Below are 24220 nucleotides of genomic sequence, written 5' to 3' on the forward strand. Positions count from 1 at the left end.
GAGACATGAAAATGGATAGAAGTAGGGAATGCAAGAGAGACCATCCTCACTAGCTCCCGGAATTCCTTTCTTAAAGCTATGTCTGAACTTTTTCCTTCTTCCTCCTCCTCCTTCTCCTCTTTCTCTTCCCCAGCAGCCACCCCACCCCACCCCACAAATAGGCTGCATTTTAATCACAAAAAATATTAGACACACAGTCTAACATAACTCCAAAATTGTCTCTGTTTTTTGAAATGTATAAATGTTTTAAAGCCTCTTTAAAAGAAAAAAAAGAAAGCAAATTATTAGATAACAAAATCTAACATAACTCCAAATGTATCTGTTGCTATTTGCGTTCTATACATTTTTTAAAACCTCATTTTTAAAATATCCTCTATTTTTTCCTCTCTTGACACAAAGTTGCGTATAAGACAAATACACACTGTCATTTTTTTTTTTTTTGAGACGGAGTCTCCTAGGCTAGAGTGCAGGGGCACGATCTCGGCTTACTGCAATTTCCACCTTCCAGGTTCAAGCGATTCTCCTGCCTCAGCCTCCCAAGTAGCTAGGACTACGGGCGAGTGCCACCATGCCCAGCTAATATTTTTGTATTTTTAGTAGAGACGGGGTCTCACCATGTTGGCCAGGCTGGTCTCGAAGTCCTGACCTCAAGTGATCCGCCCACCTTGGCCTCCCAAAGTGCTGGGATTACAGGCATGAGCCACCACTCCCGGCCTCATTGTTACTTTCTATTCATGTGTGAATTACAGAGATCCATTCTAAATATTCAATACTCTCCGAATATTTGCAAACTTTGGTTATGAAGAAGCCAAAGGGGGAAAATGTTATTCCAAAATTCAATCTTAAAAGCATGAGTTGAATGTTCTAATTACTGGGAATTCAAAAGTGGGTAAGATTTGGTCCCTTCTGTAAGATTTGGCTCACCATCCAGAGAAGAAGTGTACACCTCAAGCCATGAGGTAGGTATACTCAGTCTAATCTTGCTTAATGACTGTCCTTTGAGTACCATTTGACTTAAGAAATTCCTTTCTTGTTCCAATATCTATTAAAAGTTATAGATAACCTGCTGTTTTTAGGTAACCTGCTGTTTTTGAGGCTTATGGTTTTTAACAAATCTAAGTACATTTCAAAGAGCCAAATATAGAGCTAGAAATTCATATTCCCCCCAAAAAAATAGATTATTAAAACCACTACTCAGAAATAACCCATTTTACTCACTGTAACTAGTCACTTCACTCTCATCAGAATAATCTAAAGAAAAATGTTACAAGAAATAGATTTAAAATGTTCTACTCAGCTCTCTTCTCCTCCCTCCCTCCTTCTCATTCCTCATATCAGACCCTTTTTCTCAATAGTGAAAAGGGATGGCATTCTAAATTCTAAAATGCGTGGATCATCAAGAGATCTGACTAGGAAATGTAACTAAAATTGAATTGTTTTAAGTTTCGAATTTGTAAGTGGGATGAGTAGGCATTTAATGGGAGATAATGTTCACTGCATTTTTAAGACTATGCACAACTTAGACTGATTTGGGGTGACAACTGATATCTCAGGTAAAATCAATGTTACACATAGTACAAAATGTTCTCTAAATTCATGAACAAAATGTAACTCCATCCTTCATGTGACATTTGTAGTGTCTAACTCTTTAATGAGACGTTAAACACATAGGTATCTAAGAGACACTATACTCCAAGAGATGTTACATTATGGTGTTTTACCTTGTAAATGATAACATTTTGATGGTATTTTTAACCATGTGTTTAACTTAAGCTTATGGATGGGGCTTGGAACATTATTTTTAATATATAAGAACACTATGATCTGTCATGTAGTTCAGATCATTACCATTGACTATTTAGTAAAAGAGACCGCATTTGACTTTTTTTATTTCTATCTAGACCCAATATTCTTCCTGAAGCTTAAATGCCATGTGATACTTACCGGTCAGTTATTATTTAAGCTTTTTCTTAACGTGGGAAAGATAGTAACCTGTTTTGGGCAGTAGTGGGTTTGTTTGTTCATTTGTTTATCTATACTAATAGAAAATATTCAACACTACTTCCACTAACATGTAGAGAGAAAAGGGGTTCAGCTTTAAGAAATTATTAAATGATCTATTTATAAAAGCTTTTCACTATTTACATATGACCATATGGAGTGAACAAACTATGAGGCAAGTCTGTAGACTTAGGTCTTTATTTCACATTGAAATGACTCTCTCACACATTCTTAAAAAACATTCCACTAACAAATGTTGCATAAAAGGCCTCAGGACATATAGACCTTCTGCCCTCTGTTGTGTTCATCTGTCTTCCTGTTGTGTTTTTTTCTCAGAAGCCTAATATTTAAACATATAGACACAGAACCCTTGACAATGCTTTACTTCTGTGGCTTCTCTTACCATGGAGTCTTCTAATTCTCATTTACCTTTTTGCAGCTAAACCTTAAAATGAATTCATATTGAACACACATGAGTGAAACACCACCCTGTGACTCATATTTCATTTTATTTTAACAGAATTTTCCCCCAAAAAAGCTTATAAATCTGGTGCTGTAGACTGAGCTCTGTGACGAGTGAGCACCCCCAGCAGTTCATCTTTAGTTTATTTCCAATCGCACAGACTTGACATGTTATCTCCTCGTGGCTTGTGATACAAATTTTCCTTATTACCTTTTGCCTCTGGACTTGAATATTTGTATAAGGCCTGATGTTGATCCAAGCATAAACAGAGAAACTCAGTAGGATCTCCTACTCATCTTCAGATTTATGTCTATACTTTATTTCGTATTTATTTAAAAAATAAATATGTGCTTCATTTTCATTTAAGTATTTTGTCGGCTGGATGTGATTTATAAAGATGAGCCAAAGAGCAGCCTAGATGGGAGCAAGTCAGATGGAATGAAGTCCAGCAACAGGAACCCTCGTGCAGTATCAGAAAGTCAGAGCAAAGAGACAGGTCAGAGATCAAGATAAAACATATGTGTTAAAACGTTTATACATGGAGATTGACTTCTGCCTTCAGTGCCATCATGTTAAGAGCATGGAAGATGTTGCTGCCATGCTTATAACAAGACAAAGCTGGAAAGCTGAAAATCAATGACTTTTCTTAGACCTATTAGAGAACCAAAGTCCTGAGCAAACTGCCATCCCAAAATCTGAAGATACAGATACATCCAGAGAGATAAGGCAACCAATAGCCATTTATCTGGAGTCAAAGCACTGGAGTCATAAACTAGTCATATGAGCCTTTATATGGTAAAGGCTTTATATGGTAAGTTGGGTGAATTCCTGGCATCTGTTTGTGGACTAGTGTGAGCAAGAAACCCATGGGGGCTGTGCTCTTGAGGCACTCTACACATTCAAGGGCTTTTCCTGTAGGAAACTCCAAGGTTCTTATTATGAGGACCCAAGAGAAATCTCCTCGTGGCTCTGGCAACAGATGGAGAGGGACATCCATTGTGAAATAAGCCATGAACCTTCTTGGTAACAAAGATGGAAAGGACTCTGCCAAACACAATTCCCAAACTTCCTCCCAGCGCCTGAAGTCTCCTTGTTCCACTTAAGGAAAGAGGGTAAATAACCAGTCAGCAGGGGGCAGGCCTTCAAAGAAATACATTGGGAATGCTGCAGTCAGGAAAGGGAGTTGAGGATAAGCAAGCAACACCACTGAGAAGCTCTGTGAATGTCCCAGACATAGACCCACTAAAAGACTGAGGTTTCCCTGTAAGATTATAGAACACTCTCCTTTCCCACAGCTTAGCACTACACCAACAGGGCTCCAGTAGAATAACAGTGAATTGCAGAGGAAAGAGTTGCAAGACAGAAAGTCTCTCCGAAGAGGAGCACTTAGGGAAGCCTGAAGTCAAGAAGGGGAAAAACATATAAACAAACAAAACAGAGACACTAGAGGCATTTGAAGAAGTTTAGCGCCTACAGTTATAACAGACTTTAAACACAGTCTAATAGTTAGTCAGATTAAGGTAAGTCTGCAAGCTAAAGACCTATTTACCTCAGTTCCTATTACATAACACACCAGATCTGGCTTGCAACAAAAAATTCAAAAAGAAAAATTCAAAGAACGTCAAAAGGCAAGAAAAGTCATGGTCTGAAGAGATAAAGCAATTATTGGAACCAGATAGAGACATGACACATGTGTCAGAATTATCAGACATGGAATTTATCATTAATATGTTAAGAGCTCTCATGAAAAATAATAGGCAACAGATGGATAATGTAAGAAGAAAGATGGAAACACTAAGAAGGAATAAAAAAGAAATGCAATAAAAACATAGTAACAGAAAGGAAGGATATCTTTGATGCAATTATCAGTTGACTTGGAACCCCTGAAGGAAGAATCAATGACTTTGAAGCTAGGTCAATAGAAACTTTTCAAACTAAAATTCAAAGAGTGGGAAAAACCCGGAACATTCAAGACTACTGAATAATTGGAGAAGAAGAAAGAATGGAGCAAAACAATGTTAGAAGTAATAATCTGAGAACTTGCCAAAATTAGTGATAGACACCAACTCAGGTAGCTCAGATAACACTAAATAAAATAAATACCAAAAAAAAGAGGGGAAAAGAAGAGAAACCTAGGTTGACCAATGAAAGATATGTCAACAGAGAAAATTAAATCATATAAAAACCCCAGTTAAAATCAGAGAACACAGAAAAAGTGAGGATAAAAAAGAAAGAACAAGTGCAAGAATAGAAAAGTTACAAATATAGTAGATATTAATACAACTATGTCGATAATCACTTAAATTTGAATAATCTAAATGTACCAATTAGAAGTGGAGGATTTAAACACACAAAAAAGATGAATGTTAGAAGTCATAGATATCACAATTACCCAATATGATCATTACACATTGTATGCAGGTATCAAAACATCACATGTATCCCCCAAATATATACAACTATTATATATCCATAACATTTATACGTAAAAAAAGAAGTAGTGAATTTACAAATGGATGCAACTATACATTGTCTATAAGAAAGGCACATTAAGTATAAATATTTAGATAATTTAAAATTAAAAGGATAGAGAAAGATGTGAGATGCTAATGTTAATTTTTTAAAAAGCTGAAAGTGGTGTTAATTTCAGAAAAAGTAGACAGAACATGAAAGATTACCAAGAATAAAAGGGACATTACATGTGGTAAAGGGGTAAATTCTCCAAGAAAACCTAACTATTCTGAAAGTATTTGTACTAACAAGAGTATCAAGATACATGAGACAAAAACTAACAAAACTGCAAGGAGAAATAGAAAAATCCACTATTATACTTGCAGTCTTTAACAAGACTTGATCACTTGATCTATCAGTATGTGATAGATCAAGAAGACGGAAAATCAGAAAGGATACAGATGATCTGAACAGTGCCATCAATCAATTTGATTTAATGGACATTTGTAGAATATGACAACAACAGAACGAACATTCTTCTTAAGATCACATGAAACATTCTGCAAGATAGACCATATTCTGGGCCATAAAATACACCTGAAAAAATTTAAAAGAATAGAAATTATACAAAGAATGTTTTAAAAACATGATGAAATTAAGTTAGAAATCTGTAAGAGATATAAAGTAGAAAAATCCCAAAATATATAGAGATTAAACAACACATTGTAAATAATTCATGGCTCAAAGAAGAAATATCAAAAGAAATTTTAAAATATTTTGGACTAAATGAAAATAAAAATAGAGCTTACCAAGACTTGTGGAACAAAGTGAAATTTATAGCATTAAGTGCCACTATTGGAAAAGAAAACAACGTATAAAATCAATAATCTAGGCTTCCATCTTAAGAAACCAAAGAAGATGAACGTAAATCTAAAGCAAGCAGATGAAAGAAAATACAAATTTTAGAGCAGAAATCAAGGACGTCAAAAACAAACAAAAACTAAAGAAAAACCAATGAAACCAAAAGCCAATTATTTGAAACGATAAAAAAAAAATTCATAAGTTCAAGCAAGGCTAACCAAGTAAAATGAGAAAATACACAAATAGTTTTTGTCTCATGTATCTTCAAACTCTTGTTAGTATGTATACTTTCAGAATCGTTAGGTTTTCTTGGATAATTTCAGAAATGAAAAAGGGGTCCTCATTACTGATGCCATATGTGCCAAAGGCTAATAAGAGAATATTAGGAACAACTCTATGACAACAAATTTGATAACTTAGATGAAACGAACCAACTCCTTAAAAAACAAAAACTACCAAAATGTATACAAGGAGAAATAGAAACATGGAATAGTCCTGTATCTATTAAATAAATTGCATCTATAACAGATAACATTCCAAAAAATAGTATAATGCTACCAAACATTTTAGAAAGAAATACCAAACCTTCACAATGTCTTCCAGAAAATAGAAGCAGAAGGAACACTTCCTAACTCATTTTATGAGGTCAGCATTATCTAATATCAAAGCCAAATAAAAACATTTCAAAAACAACTACAGATAAATATCTTTCATAAACTTAGATGAAAAAATCCTCAACAAAATATTAATAACATAAATTCAGTACTGTGTAAAAATAATTATAGACCACAATTAAGCAGGATTTGGTATAGTTATACAAGCCTGGTTCAACGTTAAAAAAATCAGTAATTCACCACATCAACAAGGTAGAGAAGAAAAATCATATGCTTGTATTCATTGAGAGGCAGAAATGGCATTTGACAAAATCCAACATCTATTCATAACTTAAAAAAAAAAAAAACTTAGCAAACTAAAAATAGAGAGCTCTTCAACTTGATGTTCAAGAACATCTACAAAACACCCACAGCTAACATCGTACTTAACATCAAAAAACTGGGTGCTTCTCCTGCAGAAACAAAGCAGGAATGCACCATCTTGTCACTTCTATTCCTGGAAGTCCAAGCTACTACAATAAAGACAAGGAAAAGAAATAAAAGGTATAAAGATTGAAAAAAAAAAAAAAAGTAAGTATCTTTATTCACAGAAGACATGATTATCTGTGTGAAAACTCCAAAGGATCTATCCAAAAAAGTCCTAAACTAGTGAGCAGAGCACAGTAATGGATATAAAGCATCCAGATCCTGTGTGCGTTTGGTTGAATGTATACAGAAGTTCCTCACTGGTTTTGGTGCTCTGGTAAATGGCATCATTGCTTTTTAAATTTCAAATCCGAATTGCTCATTTCTGGCATATAGAAAACCAATAGACTTTTCTTTTCCTTTTTGTAAACACACTGACCTTGCATCTTGTTACTTGGATGTGAAAGGGAAGTTTCTAAGAGGTCTCTGCGAGCTGTTGCCACTGGACAGCTATTACCTCTGCCATTCTGCAACCAACCTACAGCAGTAGCTAAGACTATAGCAGCCCTGTCAGTCAGAAGATCCAGACATGCAGTAGAGAAAGGACAAGCTGGGATATGCCAGGCCCTCTCCATCTGCCCATCACCATATTGACTAAAATGACCTACAAAGAGTAATTTCTAATGTTTCACATCCACCTTCCGTATCTCATGCAAATTCCATTGCAGCCAATTCTAACTCAGAACCATAAAGAAAAAGAGATTCTGAGAATTGCAATTCCTACCTTAAACTGCCGTAGGATGATTTGGCACACAGTTTCTCCTGATCTAGTTTTCCTTAATTGTCAATCAGGATAACATTTATCTTGCCACCATCTTGTTGTTAAAAAAAAAAGAAAGCATATAAGAAATTGCCTTAAAAATTATAGCACATAGTAAAACATATTTTTGTCAATAGCTCAACTTTATAAAAGATAGCTATTCAAGGCCGGGCCCGGTGGCTCACGCCTGCAATCCCAGCACCTTGGGAGGCCGTGGCGGGTGAATCACGAGGTAAGGAGATCAAGACCATCCTGGCCAACATGGTGAAACCTTGTCTCTACCAAAAATACAGAAACTAGCCGGGTGTGGTGGCAGATGCCTATAGTCCCAATTACTCAGGAGGCTGAGGCAGGAGAATTGCTTGAACCGGGGAGGCAGAGGTTGCAGTGAGCCGAGATCATGCCACTGCACTCCAGCCTGGGCAACACAGTGAGACTCCGTCTCAAAATAAATAAACAAACAAACAAACAAATAAATATTTAAAAAGAAAAATAAAAGATAGCTATTCCTTAGCCATTGAAAGAATTATCAAATAGACATGCAAAATTACAGAAAGTTTAGAAGGGTAATCTATATCTCTAGAAGCTACTGAGCCATTACATTTCATTGTACATTTTTATGTGAACTAAAAAGAAATCGAAATTTGTTTCTGAGGGCCACTATGTGATAAAAATAAAGTGTGGGATAAATCAGCTCAACTGAAGCCATATCCAAAGCTATTACTCAGAAAACTTAGTACCACCGAGAGTATATTGGAGAGCTCAAAGTCTTACTCATGCAGCTGATCAAGTAATAATGGTCTTAGTCACTGTAAGTACTTTTGGATACCTGGCATAAAGGATGTAATGAATACATGCTTGAATACGGATATATCTTAAGAATGCATTTTATAAAAATAAAAAATCAGCTGAGATTATGTAAATTTTGAAGAATGAAGAAAGTAAGTTAATCATAGCTTCTTCTCAAGTTTTATTTTTATGTCTTACAAATTTGACTTGGCAATACAACACAAGACTTCCTTTTCAGGAATTTGGAGAACTCATGCTTGGTATTTTAAACTCATGAGAACTTAGTCTAGAAAGGGCCTCCACTTATTTGACCACAGGTAGAAGATTGACTCTGCTTTCTTCCTGTAATTATATTGGTTTCCATAGGTCAAGTGAAACACAGTATAATTTTGTGGCATTTTGATTAGCAGATTTCCATTTAAAAATGGACAAAAAGCAACTTCTTACTTGAAATTTTGGAGGTAGTATGTTACCAAAAAATTTGATAGTTTTTGTAAAGGTATACCTGTGTCTACGCATAAGTTGCAGGTTTAAAAATCAATACATTTGAATAAAGTTAAAGTCTAGAAAAATATGCAACGTATACATGCGGATGATTAGTAAACCCTGATATCCAAATGCAATGTCAATAGTGTTATTAAAAATGAACTATTGGCCATTATTGCAATACTGCCAATTGAGAATATTGATATAGATACTGTTTTTGTTTTTTCATCATTTTAAAAGAACCTCGGATATATTTAGATACATCTGGAATGAACTCAGGTATTAGATAGGGCCTTGAAACGTTTACAAAAGGGGACATGAAATCCTGCCTTTAAGAAAACTATTGGCCGGGCGCGGTGGCTCAAGCCTGTAATCCCAGCACTTTGGGAGGCCGAGACGGGCGGATCACGAGGTCAGGAGATCGAGACCATCCTGGCTAACACGGTGAAACCCCATCTCTACTAAAAATACAAAAACTAGCCGGGCGAGGTGGCGGGCGCCTGTAGTCCCAGCTACTCGGGAGGCTGAGGCAGGAGAATGGCGTGAACCCGGGAGGCGGAGCTTGCAGTGAGCTGAGATCCGGCCACTGCACTCCAGCCTGGGCGACAGAGCGAGACTCCGCCTCAAAAAAAAAAAAAAAAGAAAGAAAAAAGAAAACTATCATCTGGTCGAGTAGGGACATTTGTCGGTTCGAGTTCTTCAGCGAGCTTGGAGGGGACGTCACAGTGTGTTCTGTTTGGAAAGTAAGTTGTACCCTAGCTGTCACTATGGAAGCTGAAGGGGGAGATACCAGCTGCTGCCTCCCAGATATATTTAAGAGACCTAGATTTTGGAACAAGTGAATAAAAATGGGGGCTCAGGACTCATCCGGGCACGGGGGAGTGATGCTGCTCTGGTTCGCTGCAGCGTGTTCTAGGGAGGGTATTGAAGCCCAAATTGTTAGTTGTGCTTCCTGCCTCGTTTTCCACTGGAGTTGAGACACGTTCTATTTTGCAAGCCTACTCCATCGGGTGTCCTGGGAATTCTATAAGCCACCCCATCTTCAAATACTTAACTTTTTTTTTTTTTTTTTTTTTTGAGACGGAGTCTCGCTCTGTCACCCAGGCTGGAGTGCAGTGGCGCGATCTCGGCTCACTGCAAGCTCCGCCTCCCAGGTTCAAGTGATTCTTCTGCCTCAGCCTCCCAAGTAGCTGGGACTACAGGCGCCCGCCACCTCGCCCTGCTAATTTTTCTATTTTCAGTAAGACAGGGTTTCACCATATTGGCCAAGCTGGTCTCCAACTCCTGACCTCGTATTTTTTTTTTTCCTTCAACAGTCAGTATCTGTTTTCATGCTTACAACCATACCCCAACTTTTACAGACACAAAAACAAACATAGTAGACTTATTATTCCCTTGTTATGGGCACTTGTTAAATGTTTACAATGTGGAAATGCATGTCCTTTTGTTCTGGAAAATTTTTTAGAGTGGATTCTAGGTTTCATATATTCCTCCCTCTTCTTTTTCTGGATGAAGGGAGACACCAGGATGGCAATTGTGTGACTCTCATTATCGCTCCAAGTCAAGCTTCTAATGGAGTCTTTCTCAGGAAGTTGAAATTGCTAGAATTCCTGCTGCATCACAGAGGAGTTTCAGATCAATTTATGGTAAATACAGAAAAAGTAAGTCCTCAAAATGACAATTGTTAGCTCTAGTGGAAAAAAGTTATGTAGGAGGGAAAGCAAAATCATTTTTACCATGTGGTTTAAGAGTGCTGGCAAGGTCATAAGAAATAAACAGCAAATATTGATATAACCATATTTTAATACAAGTATTTCTGAAAGATACATGAGAAGAGTATTCTATATGGTGAGTTTGGGGAGAGGAAGACATAAATGAATCATGAATGTCTAAAATTGAAAAAATGTATTAGTGTCATAAGCATGCTATCAGGAAAGTGAAAAATAAAATGAGTTAGAAGTAGTAAAATCTGTTGTCTCAAGGTAACGAAAATGAGGAAGGGCAAGGGACTACTATGTTTTGGAAAAAAAAAAAAACTGTACAGCCCTTTGACCCTTTTCACTACATGCACTTATAAATACAAAGAACAAGGCCAGGCGCAGTGGCTCACGCCTGTAATCCCAGCTCTTTGGGAGGCTGAGGTGGGCAGATCACCTGAGGTCCGGCGTTCGAGATCAGCCTGACCAACATGGAGAAACCCCGTCTCTACTAAAAATAAAAAATTAGCCAGGCGTGGTGGCACATGCCTGTAATCCCAGCTACTCAGGAAGCTGAGGCGGGAGAATCACTTGAATCCGGGAGGCGGAGGTTGTGGTGAGCCGTGATCGCGTCATTGCACTCCAGTCTGGGCAACGAAAGCGAAACTCCGTCTCAAAATAATAATAATAATAATAATAATAATAGGAATATTGCATTGAGATAAAAGTTACAATGCATCATTGATTTGAATTTTTTCTGCATGTAATTCATCACGTTAATTTTATTCTGTAGAAAATTTTCCCTGCTATTTCTTGATGGCAAATGAAGCTAGTGATCGTGAAACATTGTGTTTTATTCATTCAAAACAACAGAATACAGTACATCTAGGGAAATATTTCTATACACTACAAGAACGAAAAATTCAAAAGTACACACTAACACTGGAAAAAGCGTTCTAGACAGGTTGACCATATAACTTATTCTAACAAGGATAACAGGAAATAAACCAGAATTATCCCATGCATTTATCGCCCATACTTCCAAATAGACCTTTTCTTACAACATCTTACAATATAGTTAGTGCTTTGAATCTGGAAAAATATATGTAAACCGACCTTGAGGATTTATAAAATTTCCTTAGAAAGCATTGCAGTTAATTCTAGAAGCTGTTTTTCTACCTATTGAATCACTAGAAATAGAGAAGCTTTTTAAAAACTAAACTTGTTTTTAGTTTTCAGATAAATGTTTTAAGAGCCCAGAGTCTTGGCTGGAAGAATTCTAATGAACAGATCAGTGAAAAAACATACTAACTTACACAGAAGTCTGAAGGTGAAGGTCAATACTTTCTAGATGTTACATTTTAATAGTAGCTAAACTAATGGTGACATGTTTATGTTGTCTTATTTTTTTAAAAGAATTTTCTTATCACTGTTGTGAAAAGAAACCTCTTTGTACTCACAATTTAGCATCTCCACTTGCACTTTATAAGCATCTTTATAATATCGTCAATCTTGCTGAAATTTCATATAAGCAGTACAAAATACAGTATATCATTATAAATCAAGGAGAAGCAATTTGGTCACAGTGATCTCTACTTACAACGCGGACTCTCCCAATTTAGAAAATTACTGTCATACAACTGTAATTTTTACTTAATGCCATTCTATATAAACCAATATAACTTGGATGCTCACAATAAAAGAATGCCTACTAAAAGTGTTTTTATTTACTTTGTCTTTTAAATTGATAACCCATGTATTTTAAGTTTATATATATAGTACTTTAATAATAAACTAAATTACTTAAAACATAAATTTGAGTTTTTACTAATTAAAAATTATATACTCAGCTACCTGCCTCCCATTTTAAGCATGATCGGGGTAAATGAAATTTCTATTTTATTTTCTCAACATATTCTACGTAAAGTTTTTAAAATAAAGTTTGAAGGTATCTCTTATAATAATATAGTCAATTCGTAGTCATCATAGTTCAATAAGATGTGTTCTTTCCCTGACAAAACTGGGTACTCCACAATGACATTGAACAAATCTACCTACCTTATTATCACAAAGTAATTTCCTTTAATTGGTTACTTTAATGTAAATGTTAATGGCATTCGAAGGAAGCATAGATTCTTATTTAATGTTGTATTATCCATCAATATAAATTATATACATGTGTATACATATATAAAACTTAAGGAGCATTTTGCTTCCAAAGCAGCAACTTGTAAAAAAAAATCTGTATTTATAACATAATTTACTGGAATTCTGATCTTTTATTCTGTGATCCGTTTTGATCTGATTTCTTAGTAACAATCAGAATCATAGCTGCAAAACAGTAGAGGTAGAGAAACATACACTACGGAGAGTTCCAAAACTATCACGAATTAGGGATGATGTTAAAAAGATTACAATGAAAGTCCTTTGGTAAGTAAAGACGTCCAGGGAAAGAAATGAATGAATGGAATTTCACAAGCATTAACCCTGAGGGTATAACAGGAGCATCAGAGGAGGTCAGAAAATTTTTGGGAGAACTTAGGATGGCTCCAAATTCCTGAAAAAAATCCTACACTCTGTAGAGGAAGAATATATAGAGAAGAAATGGCAGAGTAAATAGTTCTCATCAATATTTTGAATGAGAGACCAAAAACACGAAAACACGCAAGGAAAAAGAGACAAGTTCCAAATGCTCTGGAGGCTTTGCAACACTTCAGTGGTTTGCTACAAACGTCTTCCACGAAGTTCCCAGTAAAAACCACCATGACAATGGTATCTGACTGTACTCTCCCTTCCACACCCAGTCATTATTTTCTCTCTTAAAATTGGATTTATATTTCCCCATACTACAATTGTAAAAATGTTTTCCTGATCACATACACTAATCATTGAGAATTTGGTTACTGGAGTTTTCCACAAAGTAATATTTTGATTGTCTTCACCATTCAGAAAAGCAATTATTTACCTTTTAATTGATGCTAAGCTTGCTTCACCATGCAAACCAATAAATTCTCTCATGGAATCTTTGATTGATCTGATAGTGGAGGGTTTTCTTGTAAACTACCTTTCAAGTTTGTTACGCTAATATATTTGTGGAAATATTTCATGAATCCAGGTATGAAAAGATATTTATGCAAACATAATAAAAATGAGAGTTTACTCTTCTTGCATTTACTTAAGTACAACTAGGAAATGGTCATTTTAATTTTTTCACTCCTGAAAAGGGTTTTTAAAAACCTCACAAATTTTATAATTCACAGAAATGTGGGCACTTACCATTTCTGTAATTCACAAAATAATTGCACTATTTGGCATACACGGTGTTTAAGGCTAAAATCATAAAACACTCACTAATTAGCCTAAAAGTGTAAATTACATCTTAGAATCTGTCTAGGCAACAGGAGAATTTGGACTTGCTTCATTTAAGATTATCATGAAGTCCACAACTTTGATATTTAAATACAGTCTTCATAATGAATCTTCTCTAGATGGTGGTCTTTAGAAATCTTTAGAGACAAATAATGAATCTTTTAGACATGAATGATCACTATATTTAATAATGACCATTGTCCTTTCAAGGTAACCATGACAGTTTTATTCAGTTTGGCAAATACTTTTCATTGTTTGCCTACATCTAGAATTCAAACAATATCAGGTATGGCCGCTAATTGCTTTGATTGTTGGTGAAGTCATTAGGGCTGTCTTTGTCCAAATTGTGAAGCAGAAGTTTCCCTTTGTATTTTTCTGTGGTTTGATTCCTTTCTCCTGTTGCCTGTACCCTCCCCCAATTTCTTTTTTCCCTCTCAAATTTCTACCCTATCATCCTATGCCACCACTTCCGGCTGTCACTTTTAGTGGTATATTATATTCAAGTTTCACATAATCATTAAAAAATAACAACTAGGTGCCTGACCCTTTTGAGAGAATTTACATATTAAAAATAATTCTCAAAAGTAAAAAGAAAAACAATGTCCAAAACATTAAGTTATTTATTATTGGACTATCTACTACATTTGCTCCTAAGGCTAGACCTGGGATGGTGGCAAGAATTCTATACAGAATGAGAGATAAATATATATAAGAATAGCAAGGGATTGCCCTCTCATATTTATCTTCCTCTTGATTATTCATTTCTTCTATTGCCAGGTACTCTTCTGGACTATGCTGATAGCGTGGATTCTAGAAGTATGGAGAGAGATACCCCATTTCTAGAATCCATCCCATATTTCACTTTTTAGTTAACCAAGAATATCTTGGTTAGTCACTGCAGTCAATATTTGTTGGTAAACTCCCCAGCTTTGAGACTCCTGTTCCCTCTTCTAACCATGCTCTGAATTGCCTAGTATTGTGCTTTGACCCTGCTCTCAGCTCTAGAAGTGAGCCCTTAGTTTTCTTAAGCCATTCCATCTTTTCTGATCATGATGCCTATTTAACAATGAAAAAGTAACCAAAGGTGTTGGTTCTATTAGAGAAGCAAACTCTCTACCAGACAGAAACAAGGATGTATGAATTGCCAAGAGTTGGCAGCCATCTTGCCAACACAAGAGGAAAACCTGCGTGAGAGTGAGGCCAAGACCAAGGAAATGGATCCAACACTGTGGAAAGGGATTCAGAAGCCAGTTTATGCCCATACTTAATTCTAGACACATTTAAGCCCTGGTAAATAGTCCTTGCCAAAAGCTTAATCTCCCCTGGATCATTCTGTTACATGATTCAGTAAATTTTCTTTTGTATATAAACAAGTTGGAGTCAGGTTTTCTGAAACAGTTCCATGAAAAATGTTTTTTAGGTAATGAAGTACGTTTCCTACCAAATGAACTCAATGAGACAACTAGTATCTAAGGTAGACCATGGGTAGTGGAAAAAAATTGCATAACAATCCATGCATGAGTACATAAGAGTCATTATTAATGCACTCATGTCAAGAATAAGCTTAAACTCTAGTCTTTGGTCTACGAGAGAAGGTTGGATAGTTGACATAAATATCCTCTCTTGTATCATCCATGGATTGATTGGTAGGTTGACTGGCAGAGATGGGGCTTCTATAGTTCTTGGGTGCCTAGAAAGACAAACATCAGAGAATGTCAATAATTTACTGCATTTCAACAACTAATGAAGACATTCAAAACATACCTCTCAGAAATGCAGGCATGATATGGGACAAATTTCCATTATAATTAATTTGATAAAACATTCTTCTCACTGTATTGAACTTCTGTTAGAAATCACATTCTTGACTGAGATGCAACAGAAACCTAGTCTAGATGAATACTTGCTGTATTGTGCTATGAATTACCTGTTTCAATGTAGAACTCTCTCACCCAATGTTAAGCTATTTTGATAAGAACAATTATTATCAGTTTTATATGGAAATTCTAACATCATGTCTGAACTTTAAAAAATAAGCAACTTAACATATAAAAAGTTAACAAAACAACAAACTGACATTCACTTTCAAGATGATATTGTATAATCATTAATCTTCTCTACTGTAATCAAGTCACTTTGACCACATATGTATGTATGTAACAGAAACTATGCAGGTGTGAAAAAAGAAAGACAAATTGAGAGACAAAAGAGACTAGAGAAAGATCTTTTGATGAGTAATTTAAAAATTTAGATTGACCTCAGTGTTGTTTTTTTTTTGTTTGTTTGTTTTTTTCTGAGTCAGAGTCTCTCTCTGTTGCCCAAGCTGGAGTGCAGTGGCACAATTTCGGCTCACTGCAACCTCCACCTCCCAGGTTCAAACAATTCTCCTGCCTCAGCCTCCCGAGTAGCTGGGATTACAGGCATGCACCATCACACCCAGCTAGTTTTTGTATTTTTAATAGAGATGGAGTTTTGCCATGTTGGCCAGGGTGGTCTCGAACTCCTGACCTCAGACGATCTGCCAGCCTGAGCCTCCCAAAGTTCTGGGATTACAAGCATGAGCCACCATGCCCAGCCAGATCTTAGTGTTTTTAAGAGGAAAGCAAAATGAAAATTCAAGTGCCATGATTACTTATACAGGTTGTCCTTTAAAAAAGAGAATGAAGAGTTCTAACGTCTTTTTTGACAGTCCGACCTATTAACTCTTTAATAATCCTTCAAAATATTATTCTACAAAAGCCTGAAAAAGTTGGATACCTAATATAGACAGTTGCAAAGCTCCTTTTCATTCCCCAAATTCACAACAATAAATGTGACTGGATTGGCATGAGTAGACGGAGTGCTAAGGATGAAGAAGGTAATCCCAAAATTGTATATGACAGAGCACCAATTTATTGCTTGCTGAAGTGGCTGATGAAACAAAGCAAGGTTTCTTGATTCTACAGTTGGCATCAAGAAGCAATCCATGTTTTTGCCAACAAACAAAAAAAATTTTTGCAAAAGTAACTATTTAATTTTTTAAAAAGTTAAACTGATAAATTGTGAAGGCGTCTGATGAACACATGTTGGACTGTCAGAACCTTTTTAGCACTTGGTTTTTGGCCATCTAGAATTCAATTGCAAATAATTAAAATGAAAAGAAATGTATATACTTTTGGATAGGATTTGGGAAAATTTTTGTCTTAGTTTGGGCTGCTGTAACAAAATACCATAGACTGGGCTGCTTAAACCACAAACACTTATTCCTCACAGTTCTGGAGGCTGGGAAGTCCAAGATTAAGAAAATATCCTCCTAACTTGAGCAAAAAAAAAAAAAAAAAAGAGAGAGAGAGTCTGGTGAGGGCCTGAGAGCCTGTTTCTTGGTATGCAGACAACTGTCTTCTCAGTATCCTCACATTGCAAAGAACAGAAAGAGGAAGCAAGCACTTCTGTCCTTAAAAAGGCACTAATCCCATTTGTGAAGATTCCACTCTGATGATCTAATTACATCCCAAAGTCTCCACCTCCTAATATCATCACATTGGGGGTTAGGATTTCAACATATGAATTTTGGGAAGACACAAATGTTCAATACATAGCAACTTTCTTTGTGAAATTTCATAAACAGGATAGATTTGAAGTATAGTGGGGATAATGATCATGAAAATACATATTCCTCTTATCTGCAAACCCAGAAGGAAGTTTCTAGTCTTTTAGTTAAACAACCAGGGGCAGGAGCAAGGCAGAATAAGGAAGAAACTTTCACAGCTCATCAAACTCCTGCAGCCCATAAGGAAATAAAAAAGTTATTTGGCTGTATAACGTAAGTACATACTAATTAATAACTTAACTCCAAAGATAATAATAATAATGAATATCATTATGCTCTTCTCTATGCTTGCTATATTTCTGGTTCTTTTATGCAATTTAACCATCACAATAACCTTATGACATAAAAATACTATGTCCTCTCCTGGGTTAGATAGTGTCCCCCGCAAATTCATGTCCTCCTCAGAACCTCATAATGTGACCTCATTTGAAAATAGGATCCTTGTAATTAGCTAAGCTCAAATAACACTGTGCTGGAGAAGGGTGGGCCTTTAAGTCCAAGATGACTGGGGTCTTCATAAGAAAAGAAGGAAGGCAGACACAAACACACAGGTGAGAACAGTGATGAGAGGGGCAGAGATTGGAGCAATTGGTCTACCAGCCAAGGACCGACAGCTCCACTAGCAGCTGGACAGAAGCATGGGATGGATTCTCATCCCACGAAGAAACCAGTCCTTCTGGCACTATTTTTCGTATTTCAACCCTCCAGAATTATGGAAGAATAGATTTCTTCCATCATGTTTTAAGCCACCCAGTTTTGGTAATTTGTCACAGCAGCCCTAGAAAAGGAACAAAGATTTAGGGAAGGCATAGTGCTGATTGTTATCACGCCAGGGTAATTGCTCCTTTATTTATATTCACATAAAAAACTTAGTTTCAAAGGGTATTAAAAATAGAATAGTTCAGAAAATAACTTTCTCCAAATAGCTGATATTTAAATTACAGGCAACCGCATGGTCAGGTTACTGAAAGGACAATAAAATATAAGATTGCTAACTGCAAAAGAGACTGACTTTGCATTTGTAAATTACAAAAGCTATAATGACAGTTTCGTATAAACTTACCTTCTGTGTATCCCAGGACTCTGTATATAGATCGCTTCTTTCTCTCCTTCTCCTTCTGGAATGCATATTGAATAAAGGATATAAAGATATGATATTCCAGCACCAATATTATTTCAAACACGCTATAAAAAGAAATGAGGCCATGTCCTTTGCAGGGACATGGATAGAGCTGGAGGCCATTATCCTTAGCAAACCAATGCAGGAAGAGAAAACCAAATACCACATGTTCTTACCGATAAGTAGGAGCTGAATGATGAGAACACATGGACACACAGAGGGGAACAACACACACTGGAGCCTTCTGGAGGGTGGAGGGTGGGAGGAGGGAGAGGAAAATAACTATTGGGTATGAGGCTTAATACCTGGGTGATGAAATAATCTATACAACAAACCCCATGGCACATGTTTACCTAGCTAACAAACCTGCACATCCTGCACGTGTATCCCTGAACTTAAAATAAATGTTAAGAAAATAAAAATGAAAATAAAAAAATAAAGACAGTAAACATATCACAATTAGATTTATGTTGACCAGCCATTCTGGTTTGCCTGAGACTAAGGAGTTTCCCAAGACGAGAGATTTTCAATGCCAAAACCCAGAGAGCCCCGAAAACGAAGGCTCCCTATTTGTGAATGCCAATGTCCACAAGGAATGTAAAAATAAGTATCTAACATTTTTCTCCCTAAATATTAAATTTCTTCCCACAATCTGGTACACATCTATAGAACATACTTTGGCTCCTTTTTGTTTGTTTGTTTGTTTGAGACAGAGTCTTACTCTGTTACCTAGGCAGGAGTACAGTGGTGCAATCTTGGCTCATGGCAGCCTCCACCTCCCGGGTTCAAGTGATTCTCCTGCCTCAGCCTCCTGAGTAGCTGAGACTACAGACAACCACGACCACGCCCAGCTAATTTTTGTAGTTTTAGTAGAGCTGGGGTTTCACCATTTGGGCCAGGCTGGTCTCAAACTCCTGATCTCAAATTATCCACCCACCTCATCCTCCCAAAGTGCTGGGATTACAGGCATGAGCCACCACGCCTGGCCGTATTTTGTCTCCTTTCACACTTGCCAATGGGAGGCCCTTTCCCTAGCCATGTTCACTTAGTTGTGTTACTGTTGCTATCTCCGCATGAAAACAGCACACACCAGGAGCAGAGAAACTGCTGCCAATTCCTCCAACACACAGGCTACCAGGCGCTGAGTGTGAAGAATTCAGTTTTGTTCAGAGACACTGTCTGATTTATGTTGGCTTCTATCCAAGTCAATACATCTGAAGCTGCAGGATTTTTTAAAACAGTCAGTAAAACAGAGTTCAGAAGGTCATTGTTGGAGCCCTTGGGTCATCTTTCAAAGCATTTCCACTGGAAGTCACAACCACAAACTGATGCTAGTGACAAGGTGGAAAGAACAAGTGCTTTCCCTTGTGGTGTGCATCTATGATTACAAATTCAAGTCCACTAATCTCCTTTTATCACATTTAACCAAGTGGGACAATATATTCTACCGTTCAATTTAGCCATTCATGTAAAAGTGATGCATTTTCATGAAGCAAAATCTATCACGTCCAACATCTGTGTCCCTGTGGAGGTTTGTCACCACTCGCTGTCTCTTAGTCACATTGCCCGGTTCCCGGGTGCTCCCTCTGCCATCTCCGCCCCCAGGATGTTTCCCATTGCCAAGGTGAAACAGCGGAGGAGTCCGTGGTGCTGCTAACACCTCCATTCCTCACCTCAATTTGCTAATTTCTGTTCAGGGAAAGACGTAAGGGCAGTCTATGGTGGGGAAAAAGGTAAAATGACCTGATCTCCTGTTTCAGTTTAATTAGACAAATGTTTATTGAGCATTCATTATTTGGACAGATTAGTGCTAAATGCTATCAAATGCTAAGAAATGAATAAAACACACACTCACTCTGCCATTATGAAGGGATGGCAAGCATGAAAGTGATTCAAATACAAAGCAGGATGGGAGGAGTAGCAGAGACGTACACGATGACTCCAGATGGTGACATCATGTCTATCTGCAGGGACGGAGAACAGTGCAGAGCCCACAGAGGGGACAGGGGTTTCACACCTTGAATGATACACGGGAAAGCAGCCAAATGTGGGGAAACAGCATTTTGGTAGCAAACCAGATGGGGAGAGGGTTGGGTGTGCTTCAGTTTTCACAAAATTGATCAACATCAGGGAGAATAAATAAAGTAGAAAGTGTGAATAAAAATTAGACTTCAGTCAGAATGTAGGGCAACTTCAATGACAGGGTTACTGAGTTTTAACATTATTCTGGTAGCAGTGGGAAGATAATCAAAGATATTGAACAGGAAGATGACATGCCAACCCAGCTTTCAGAAGAAGAACCAGGGAAACTGGATGGGTTAGAGAAAGAGGCTATAGCTGAGAGCAGGTTGGAGACATTACCAAAATCAGAGAGCAGTGATGACAGCTGCTAAAGAACCAGAGGTCAAGGATGAAGAGACAAGATGGAGAGGCCTACTGGAAATCCTATTAACAAAGTGTGTGTGTGTGTGTGTGTGTGTGTGTGTGCGCGTGTGGTGTATTTGGTAACATTACTGAAGGAGAGGAGTGCAGATGGACATATTCACTTACCCAGCAAACATATATTAAGTGTCTTGATATGCCAGACATGCAAAATAGAGACATCAAAAGTGTGGTCCCTTCCTCCCTTAAGATAACACTTTAGCTGTAATACATTATAAGGAATAATTTCAACCTGCTACGATTACAGCAAAGATATGTAACAAATACCTACACAAGTGAGTTGATAAGCACAAAAGAGCTAGAAGGGGAAGAAAAACTCAGCCAAGAATATCCTAGAAAATGCCCAACTGTGCTACAACACAGTAAAAGATTTTTTTTTAATTTTTAATTTTTGTTATTGACAGGGTCTTGCTATGTTGCCTAGGCTGGACTTGAACTCTTGGGTTCAAGCAATCCTCCAGCCTCAGCCTCCTGAGTAGCTGGCGAACTTCAGGCATATATCACTGTGACCAGTCAATAAAAAATAAAAAGAAATTTAGTATAGGCCAAATGGCTCCCTGCTCTCTCTAAGGCAGCGCCTTCCAATTCCTTCTTCTCAGTAATTTTTAAGCACTTAGGTTTCTTGGTTCTGAGAATATACAACTATTTGAAATTATGCTGTTTGCTTATTGGGATGTGAGTTTCATTATGTCTTGTTCACTGCTGTGCACAATAAATATTTGATAAATGAATAAATGAAGGCTTTATCACTGTTAAACCTTGTTCTTCCCCTTCTCAGAATCTGTATCCACCTCACGCGGTGTCATCCATGCACACACACGCCACCCCCTCACTGACAGCTTTTTCCTTGGAGGAGGAGGAAGACAGGGCAGGACAAAGAGCAGAGGTATCAAGCAGAAAATAAAAGGGGCAGACCACCAGCTTCTACTAACTCTCAGATGAACTATTCCAGCTCTCCCTGTAACATTATCACAGCTACTTCTCCTCCTTTATGTTAGAACAGTGCTCACAAAAATATATATGTGATTGCTGAGACAGCTTGACAAATTACTGGGTTATTAATAGAGAACCTCTAACATTGGAATTACTCACGCTGAGTAAGATTCAGGATAAGTTGCACTACTCACCTGTTAAGGAAAATGACAATGATGGTGGTAATTGAGATAACAAACAACAACAATAAAACTGTCCCTCCAGCCACAAAGCGGGTATATTGGTTATCGGTTTTACCTAGGAGAAAAAATATATATATATTGTAGGAATTAGGAATTCAGCCAAAGGCAGTAAAAAGTAAGGCAGGAAAATAAAGAAAAGAGACATTAATGATTGAGTAACAAAGACAAAGAATCCAACCAAAAAAACAGAATGAGCTACAGGAAAAAGAGAATTTTTCTTCTAGAGTCTCCTAAATATTTCTAACTCCTAATAGATTTCTATTTGTTTCTTGATTAAGCTGAGTTTTACACCTTAAGAAGAACAAAAATATAAAGAGCATGCATTTGCCAAAGACCTCATTCAAATAAGCTGCCAGTCACATACACAAAATCTTTTGTAGAAAAAATAACTATTAAAATAGTAAATAGGCCAGGTGTAGTGGCTCAGGCCTGTAATTGCAGAGGTTTGGGACAGCGGATCACTTGAGGCCAGGAGTTCGAGACCAGCATGGGCAATACGGTGAAACCCCGTCTCTACTAAAAACACAAAAAATTATCCCAGTGTGGTGGCACATAACTATAATCCCAGCTACTCAGTAGGCTGAGGCACAAGACTCATTTGAACCCTGGAGGCAGGGTTGCAGTGAGCTGAGATCACGCCACTGCACTCCAGCCTGGGCAACAGAGAAAGACCCTGTCTAAAAATAAATAAAATAGTAAATACACAAAGATTCTCTTTTATGCCTGATATATGAAGTACATTCAACATACAACAGAATATAACTTTGATGTTTATAGGCATAATTTAAAAAATAGATATTTTCTGTTCAATTTGGTAATGAGGAAAAAAAAATCAGAAAAAAAAAAATGTCACTCCAACTCAATGTCTGAAAATTTACCATGGTCCGGTAATGTGAAATTCTCATCCTAAATCTTTCACAATTCAACTGACCGATGTCAGCAAATTCCTTACTATGTATGTGTCTCTTCATCTGTCAACTGACAGCAATGGCAGCAGCCCTAATTACATCACAGAATTGCGATGAGACTCTGATGAGTCAATATTCACAAGAACAATCAACTGCGATTAGAGAAATGTCCCCTCTGGAGTGTGAGGCCAGTGAGGGCAGAGAACATGTTATCTTTTTGTTATATCCCTCTGCCCACAACACACCTCTCACCCCGCAACCCACAGAGCATGTTGTGAGCACCTCCCACAGAGAAGAATCCCATCAACACCTGCTGCTGGGAATGGGATTGAATTGAAACCCAGTGGTCTTTGTTGCTGTCTCTCTTCGGGAAAGCGAACCTGTCAATCACCCCACCGTTAGGATGGGGCCAGGCTCTGAAACAGCAGCATAATTTTCCTTCCTCCTGAAATCAAAGCTTGAATGTTTGCACTGTGACACCCAGGCTGTCTGGAATCCTACTGCATCCTGAAAACCACACCTGTCAACCAATTCTTCCCCATCTTTTCCCCAGATAATTTCTTCTCACTTTATCCACTACTTAGCTGCATTTTTTTCATAAGAACTCAAAGTATAGACCCACTTATTCTTTTACAAACTTTACTGCAAAGGGAAACTAAGACAAATAAGCAAACTTTTTTTTTTTAAACTTTTTAAACCTAGATTCCACAAATAAGTGAAGTCATGCAAAATTTTTTCTTTTTGTGTCTGGCTTATTTCACTTAGCAGAATGTCCTCAAGGTTTATCCACCTTGTCACACATGACAGGATTTCCTTGTGTTTCAAAGGGTTAATAGTACTCCACTGTGTCTATGTACCACATTTTCTTTATCCATTCATCTGTTGATGGACACCTAGGTTGCATCCACATCTTGACTATTGTAGACAATGATGCAATACATACACAGTGCAGGTATTCCTTCAAGATACTGACTTCGTTTTCTTTTTTTCCTTTGTATGTAATACCCATCAGAAGGATGTTGGTTCATAT

General features: G+C 37.2%; 1 protein-coding gene across 9 annotated transcripts in view; it reads right to left on the bottom strand.

Annotated features, from left to right (window-relative positions):
• Positions 1-24220, bottom strand: part of CD226 (CD226 molecule) — a 125006-nt gene that overhangs the window by 18035 nt on the left and 82751 nt on the right. For 7 of the 9 annotated variants that reach the window (XM_033175412.1, XM_033175439.1, XM_033175398.1 and 4 more), the window contains 2 exons: positions 18609-18663; positions 11424-15646 (listed from right to left, as the gene is read on the bottom strand). In XM_033175412.1, coding sequence (XP_033031303.1) covers positions 15394-15646; positions 18609-18663 — 308 coding nt within the window. In that variant the 3' untranslated portion in view covers positions 11424-15393. Of the gene's footprint in view, positions 1-11423; positions 15647-18608; positions 18664-22234; positions 22338-24220 lie in introns of those variants that run through there. The other 2 variants (XM_033175454.1, XM_033175463.1) reach the window with 2 other exon arrangements.

The sequence above is a fragment of the Trachypithecus francoisi genome, unplaced genomic scaffold (assembly GCF_009764315.1).
Source record: "Trachypithecus francoisi isolate TF-2019V2 unplaced genomic scaffold, Tfra_2.0 Contig01474, whole genome shotgun sequence".
Taxonomy (NCBI): Eukaryota; Metazoa; Chordata; class Mammalia; order Primates; family Cercopithecidae; genus Trachypithecus; species Trachypithecus francoisi.